This window comes from Athene noctua, chromosome 17 (assembly GCF_965140245.1).
Source record: "Athene noctua chromosome 17, bAthNoc1.hap1.1, whole genome shotgun sequence".
NCBI classification, from domain to species: Eukaryota; Metazoa; Chordata; class Aves; order Strigiformes; family Strigidae; genus Athene; species Athene noctua.
Genome location: NC_134053.1, coordinates 3,439,084 through 3,446,495, shown reverse-complemented (window position 1 = coordinate 3,446,495; position 7,412 = coordinate 3,439,084). Strand labels below are relative to the sequence as shown.

Below are 7,412 nucleotides of genomic sequence, written 5' to 3'. Positions count from 1 at the left end.
TTTCCTACCGAAAACAGCCCGGGGGGGGAGGCTGCGGCACCTCCGGGCCGCGGGCAGGGCCGGTGGCTGGCAGGCAGCCGGCGGAGGAGGGCGGGGGCCGGCAATCAAGAACCGGTGCAAGCCCCGGGGCCGCGGGAACCTTCTCCGGGATCCGCGGGGTTGTAGCAGCCGCTACCCGGCGTGTGGAAGCTCCCTCCTTCCCTCCAGGCCGCCGCCATGGTGTCGTGCGGGGCTTTCCGCAGCTTCCTTTTCGAGTACGACACCCCCCGCATCGTGCTGATCCGGAGCCGCAAAGTGGGGCTCATCAACCGCGGGGTGCAGCTCGCCATCCTCGCCTACGTGATCGGGTGAGCGGGCGGCTGGGCGCCGGGCTGCGGCCCCCCCTCCCCGCCGGGTTGCGCTGGGGGGGCCGGCAGGGGCTGATCTCGGGGCGGCCGCCGGGAGGGGAAGGGCGGCTCCTCGCTGGGAGCCCCCCGGGGCCGAGGGGCGGGAACCGGCCGCTCCCCTCGGGGCGAGGCGGGAGGGCAGCGGCCGGCGCCCCCCCGCTTCCCTGTGAGGGAGGCGCGGGCCGGGCCGCGGCGGCGGGAAGTGCCCGCCGCGGGGCTGAGGGGAGGCCGGGGCTCGCCCGTGGCAGCCGCCCCCACCAAGGAGGTGGTGGGACGGTTTAACTGGGAGTAACTGGGATTGCGGGGCTGCTTACAGGCGGCTGCGGACAGGACGAGAGACGTCCCCGAGGCTGTTCATCATTCCCCTGGCTGGGGTGTACATAAAAGCAATAATGACACCCCGCCAAACTGCTCTGAGAAGACAAAAAAAAAAAAGAAAAAAAATCAGAAAGGAGATTGCTAGTCCTGTGACCCTGTTGTAGGGAAACACTATAAAACTATCTGGACGATCCCATTCAGGTGACACATGAGAAAAAGGAGAATTTCCCACTGCCAGTGGTGGTTTATGGTGTTTATCATTTTTTTTGTTGTTGTTTCTTTCGCACAACCTTCTCTTGCAGCTGGGTGTTTTTGTGGGAGAAGGGCTACCAGGAAACAGACTCTGTGGTTAGTTCTGTAACCACAAAGGTGAAAGGAGTAACGCTGACAAACACATCCACCTTGGGACCCAGGATCTGGGATGTAGCGGACTATGTCATCCCTCCTCAGGTATCAATCACTTTCACACGCAGAGGGAGGGTTTTCTAACAAACACCTACTGCTCTGCAAAGTCCCCTGAGCTCTGGAGCAGCTTCGGCTCCAGCGAGGCCTTGACATGGGAGAGTGAAGCAGCTTTTTGCTCCACTGCAGGTCATGCTGGGCACCTGCACCACTAGCCCTGGGGAAGCTTGTTTCAAGAAAAGTGTCTGTGTGTGCACTTATATAGGAGGGAGAATTTTGCGGGCTTCAGGAAAATGTTGCAACAATAATCATGTGTGCTCTTACTGCTTTCTAAAGCAAACAACTCAAAAGTTAACTTGTTGACAGAAACCCTGGGAGCAGACTGCAAGTCACTTGATCCGGAACTGTAGTTACTGATTGACTGTGGGAATCTGGGCTGTGTGGGCAATATGTGGCAGCCTCTGGGGTTGGCAGGCACAGCCAAGCTGCTAGTTGTGGGTCACTCTGTCTACGTGAGACTGGTGCAGAAAAAAACGACAGATTTAGCCAAATTTAGGCAGAGTATTTGCATATCAGTGGAGCAGAAGCAAACCACAGATCCCAAATGGTACAGAATGAAAAGAATGGAAGTGGTGCTCCCTGGAGAAACAAACCAGGACTGGTCAAATCTCTAGTAGATATATTGCAAAAAGTGAGTGGGAGTTGTGCTCAGAGTTGCAGCTGGAGCTTTATTTCTGCTTCTGCCTTACGACTCCCCTGAGCAGCTGTGTGATCTCTGTTTTCATAATGTGAATGAGGAAACTTGGGCTAAGTGGGAGGACAGAAAGAGCTGCTAATCCCACAGTCCTTCCTCTGCCTAAAGACAGAAGCATCAGGCGATACATGTGGGAATCTGCTCTGGGAATAGCACTCTCCAGCAGCACTGTCCAAGGTGGGTCCCCTCTGTGGGGCCACCTAGGCTCTGTCAACAGAGACATTTGGGGCAGTGCCTTGGATATTCTTTGCAGACTGTCACTCTTAAATTTCCTTCTTGTTTTGCATGATCAGGAGGAGAACAGTGTGTTTGTCATGACCAATGTGATACTCACACTGAACCAGCGCCAAGACCGCTGCCCAGAGGTAGGATCTGCTTTAATCCTGCCATGTGTGGGTGGGAGTGTGGGGGAGAGAGATTTCATAGAGTTTAGTGTAATTATTGTGCCTCTCCAGTTTCCAGATGATCAAACAGAGTGCAACGTGAAGAACAACTGTGTTCCAGGATACGTCAGCACCCACAGCAGTGGTAAGAAGCTTGCTACAAGGGTCTGTGTTGTGATACATCTGTGCTGTGCCTTCCCTCCTGTAAAGGAAACAGCATTTCACTTCGATCTCCTTGTTTTCATTCTCTCACACCTAAGAGAACTGAAAGGAAAGCTCAGATTTTTCTTCTGGGCGAGAGCAGATGGGCTTATTCTGTATTGCATGGATGCTGGATAGATGTGTGCTTTGGTGAGTTAGCAAACGGTGTGAGGGATTTCTCAAGACTTTGAGTCCATGAAGCAGTATTTCACGTAGATGAGGATTTGACTAGAGGACCTGATGCTTCTTTCTCTGAAATGGCACTACAAATGGCAGTGGAGGATAATGTGGGTCTTGGTACTGGCACTTCACCTCTGAGCAGATTGCTTTCACCTTCTGGAGTGAGGAGATACTGCAGGACAAATACTGCCTCTGTGTAGCTGCATTCACCTGTCTTCCCAGGCATCCAGACTGGGGAGTGTATACCATACAACAACAGCATTAAGACCTGTGAAGTCTTTGCATGGTGTCCTGTGGAGGATGACTATCATATACCCAAGTGAGTGCTCTGTCCTCCTACCCTGTGGTGGCCCTCCTAAGAGGAGGCTAGCAGTATGCAGCTGATGTTTCTCCCTGTAAGGTACCATTGGGAACAGCTGAAGAAGTGTTCACCAAGGACCCTGCAGAGTCCTGTTTGTGAAAATATAAGTAAAACTTACTTTTCCTATTGTTTTGTAGGCCAGCATTCCTGCAAGAAGCTGAGAACTTCACCATTCTGGTGAAGAACAACATTTGGTACCCCAAGTTCAACTTCAGCAAGTAAATAGCATGGGGGGCATTGCACTTTCTGGTCTCTTGGCCGGTAAAGGGGAGCTGGAGGAGTGGAAGAAGATGCAACAGATCTCTCTCTGTTCCCCTGTAGGCGAAACATCCTCCCCACTATCAACTCCACCTACCTCAAGAACTGCATCTATGACTCCCAGACAGATCCCTTCTGCCCTATCTTTCGTTTAGGGAAAATAGTTGAAGCTGCAGGGCAGAACTTCCAGGAAATGGCGGTGGAGGTATCTGGCAGACCCTTGTCTCGGGCCTCAGCTGTGCAGAGAAGGAGTGGTAGGCGGTTGTCCCCCTCTGCTTCGTGGCATGAGCCACAGGACGCAGAGTAGCTGCTCTGGCCAGAGGGACTGGAGTCAATTCTACTTAACAAATATTTGGCCTTGGCTTGTTTGGGTGGGGTTATGTGCAAGGTCCTTCTGTATGTAGCTGGGGGAAGGAGTGTTTGGGACTGGGACAAGAGCCAGTAAATGGAGGTCACCGTCCACAGGGACTTGGACTGCTCACTTTCTCCTCTCCTCCACTTGACAGGGTGGAGTCATGGCGCTGCAGATCAACTGGGACTGCAACCTTGACAGAGCTGCTTCCCACTGTGTGCCAAAGTACTCCTTCCGGCGCCTCGACAACAAGGACTCTGCCCACACTGTCTCACCCGGCTACAACTTCAGGTAATGTGGCTATGAAGGGCACCTGGTGACCCTGTTGCTCAGTCTGCTGCTGGGACAGTGTTACAGGCTGCCTGCACTCCTCGAGCAGTTGCGGGTAGTCCTTGGACTTTTGATGGTGCTGTAAAACTTTCGGAGTTTCTCAGGCTGTAAAATAGAGAGCAGGTCTGATCCTCGCCGTGTGCAAACCACAGCAGAGAGGGAAGGTCAGTGAAGCTCCACCGATTACATCAGAGTGTCTGAGTCATATTTGCATCAGCATTTGGGTGCCCGTTTGGGCTGGCATCCCATGGCATGGCGATGTGAGAATGGGCTGTTTTGGGGTGTGCTGGTAGGGCACCATTTGAGGGGGCTGGGGCGTGGGGATGGGAGACTGAAGTACCTCCCTCGCTCTGTGTGAGGGGAAAACTAACCTCTAGAAAGTGGCTCTGTCAGCTGAAGACTATGTCTGCACCAGGAGTATCCTGGCATATTCCACCACATAGACACTCTGGCCAGTACGGGTGGGTCCAGCACCTCCAGTAAAACAGAACTGAGTCCCTGGGTGCAGCCAGACTTAGAGCTAGAACAGTGCAGACTGGCCACCTTGCCAAGATCCTAGCAACAGACCTGCTCCTGAGGAAACACGGCTCAGGGCTGTGCTTGTTTCTAGAATCACACTCACACTCTTGGTGGAACTTGGATGAATTCACTGAGAAGCTGCTCTCACGCAGACAGCACCAGCGTGTGTTTGGGAGGTGCCAGGCCTGTGGGTACTGGGGTGTCGGGTGAGACCTGCTGGAGGATACGGCAGCCCAGCTGGTGTGGGTTCTGAAGTGCTCTTGCTGATTCCAGACCGTGGTGCAGGCCCTTACCAATCCTTCCTCTTCTCTTCCACCCTCTTCTCTGCTTCCTCCTGGCTTAGTCAACCATGTGGCGGAGTAAGTCTGACCTCACTTATTTGTTCTCATCCTTTTTCCCTGTCATTTGCCTGCGAGTCACATTGTGCGGGACAAGGAAGAGCCTTTGTGTGCCAGGCTGAGCTGTGCTGCCTCCCCCGCTGCCTGCTCCCTGCCCTGCCCTCTCGTGGCTGCCTGCGCTCCTGCAGCCTCCTGCTTGCCTCGTGTAGCTGCTCTTCCTTCTTCTCCCCTGCTAAAGCTAACTTTCTCCCCACCCTATGCTTTGCAAGTTTTCTGATTTGGCTGGTGCTAACCCGCTGTCTTAAATTCGCCTGTTCTGGGATTTTCTCCTAGCTGTGCTTGCCTGCATGGACTCTCCCTCCATCGTTTGGGGTTTGTCTCTGGAGGTACCGATGTTCAGCCCATCCTCTTGGGACGGGGGACACACCTGGATGTTGCATGATCACATAAGCAACTGCAAAATTTCCAGCTAAGCTCTGACCTGTCTTTTTTCCAGATTTGCAAAATACTACAAGGATACTAATGGCACTGAATCACGGACGCTGGTCAAAGCTTATGGCATCCGCTTTGATATCATAGTGTTTGGAAAGGTAGGCTGATTTAATTCCTGGAGTTCTTGTGGTGAGGGCTTTCAGAGATGCTGAAAAGTATATTCACCCTTTTAACTGTCTTCTAGGCAGGGAAATTTGATGTAATTCCCACCATGATTAACATCGGCTCTGGCTTGGCGCTCTTTGGCGTGGTAGGTGACACTGCACTTGGACTCAATTCTGGATTAGTGCCTTCGTTCTGAGGATTATTGTCTTAAAACTCTTTCAATCTTCACTAGGCAACAGTGTTGTGTGACATAGTTGTTCTGTATTGCATGAAGAAGAGATACTACTATCGGGAGAAGAAATACAAATATGTGGAGGATTATGAACTGGTAAGCATGAGTGAAAGCAAAGTTCCTTCCTCCTCTGACTCTGGAGAGAGTCTGAAAGAGGATGTAGAAAGTCCACAGCAAATGGGGATTTTGAACCACAGCTTTGAGGAAACTTGGTCTTCGTCAGAGAAGCTAATTTTATTACCTCAAAGCTGTTGCAGGGAGAAGCACCAGAAACAAATATTGTCATGTTTCCTGGGCAACCAGTCTTGGAGAAGGAAATGTATGTTCAAGAACTTGTCATGCTCCCACTGCTCCTCTTTTTTGGGTTGCAGTCCTTGGCAGTTGCCTCCTGAAAGCTGCAGGCAACAGCTCTGTCCCCATCAAATCCTTCCTTCTTGGCTTTTGGGGGTTCCTGCTGCTGTGAGAAAACCCATCCAGTGGGTTGGTATTTTCCCTGACAGCTGCAACTGCAGCTCCCTCCAGGGTCCCTGTGATCTGCTTGGCCAGCAGAAGGGTTTAGCAGGGCAGTGGCATTGCTTGACTGGTGCTGAGGGCAGAGCTTGGCCCTGCAGCTCTGTGCTTGGTGAGAAGTGGTGCTGCAGAGGGTGGGTTACTGAATCAAAAGACCTTGTGGCACTGGAAAAGTAAACCCTGAGTAGTGGAGAGTAGCTTGCCTGTGCAGAGGGTTTTATGTGAGAGGAAGGGGGAGTAAGAAGTTTGCTGGCAGAGCTCTAATCTCTGATCCTTGCAGGGAGTCAACGATACATACGGAACAGACTCCTGACCTCCTGCTGCTCCAGCACCAACCGCTGCTGTCAACTGCTGCTGTGAACGTTACTCTGACCCTGCCATGAGATCCACCCCCTTGTTGCTGGAAGGAAGGAAGGGGGGAACAAACGTGAGAAAGGGACCTTCTTCATTACATTTCACTACTTTTGCTGGCTGGAGCCAACCCCCCAGGGAGAAGAACGGGGTCTGCTCCTTGTCTGCTGTCTTTCCAGGTTAATTGCACTAAGCACAGAGGGAGAATTGTGCGTTTATGCCAGGCCTCTGCGCCAGCTAAGCCTGAGAGAGAGACTACTCCCACATTGTTGTTTTGACAGTCCTTTCCCTGAGCTCACCTGTGGCAGAGCACAGGGTTACAGGCACAGATTCCTCCTTACACTGAACACGGCCGCTGCCAGGGGTTGCCTGACCTTGGGAGGGCAGCTCCTTGCCGTTGGCTTTTTCCTTGCCCTGAAGGATTGTGATGCTTAGCTGAGCCTGTGCCTACTCTTGAATCGTGTCTCCAAGCTCCAGTGGACACAGGCCAAAACAAAGCAGTGTCTGGTTCCATTGTGTTATGGTAAATGGCTTACTGTACAGAGATTTTTTTTTTCCCATTTTGTCTAATTTTTATGGTACTACTTTAAAATTTACTTCCTTTATAATAAAATATTGCCCTCTTCAGAGTCCTGCAAGCTGGGGTTTGCTTGTTTATTTTTCCCCAGGGCCTGTGAAGGTTAGGCTCCATGAACTGTCTTTGTTTTATACAGGAGAGCTGTCGCAGCCCGTGCTGCTGTCTGCTTTGCCTCTTGATTCCCTCAGTGAGAGCGCTGCTGCAACTCCAGCTTCTGCTCCACCTTGATTCTCCTAACACCTCATCTGTGTTGCATTAAAACCTTATCCAAGGGAAAAAGAGTTGAAAGTTAGAGGCCAGGGTGGGTTGGCTGAGCATGGCCTTAGCCAAACACTAGTGCCAGCTGCTCAGACCAGGTCTGTA

The 7,412-nt window shown here is 52.1% G+C and overlaps 1 protein-coding gene across 6 annotated transcripts; it reads left to right on the top strand.

Annotated features, from left to right (window-relative positions):
• Window positions 1-39: 39 nt before the first annotated feature.
• On the top strand, window positions 40-7,110 carry P2RX4 (purinergic receptor P2X 4). 6 transcript variants are annotated; one of them, XM_074920922.1, is made up of 12 exons: window positions 40-347; window positions 1,007-1,154; window positions 2,154-2,225; window positions 2,316-2,388; window positions 2,847-2,943; window positions 3,123-3,203; window positions 3,750-3,886; window positions 4,788-4,803; window positions 5,279-5,372; window positions 5,459-5,524; window positions 5,612-5,707; window positions 6,402-7,110. In XM_074920922.1, the coding sequence occupies exons 1-12, from the start codon at window positions 217-219 to the stop codon at window positions 6,432-6,434; spliced, it is 1,044 nt and encodes a 347-aa protein (XP_074777023.1). In that variant the 5' UTR covers window positions 40-216; the 3' UTR covers window positions 6,435-7,110. The 6 variants fall into 6 exon arrangements, 4 of the variants coding, with proteins under 4 accessions (XP_074777023.1, XP_074777022.1, XP_074777021.1 ...); XM_074920921.1 differs by lacking the exon at window positions 4,788-4,803 and adding an exon at window positions 3,307-3,448 and having other exon boundaries at window positions 5,459-5,521; XM_074920920.1 differs by lacking the exon at window positions 4,788-4,803 and adding an exon at window positions 3,307-3,448.
• Window positions 7,111-7,412: the final 302 nt, after the last annotated feature.

Excerpts from the sequence above, each read along its gene's own strand:
- P2RX4 (XM_074920920.1), top strand. The coding sequence starts at position 217 with ATGGTGTCGTGCGGGGCTTTCCGCAGCTTCCTTTTCGAGTACGACACC. Across the intron at positions 348-1,006 it reads ATCCTCGCCTACGTGATCGG|CTGGGTGTTTTTGTGGGAGA; the intron begins GTGAGCGGGCGG and ends CTTCTCTTGCAG. Across the intron at positions 1,155-2,153 it reads ACTATGTCATCCCTCCTCAG|GAGGAGAACAGTGTGTTTGT; the intron begins GTATCAATCACT and ends TTGCATGATCAG.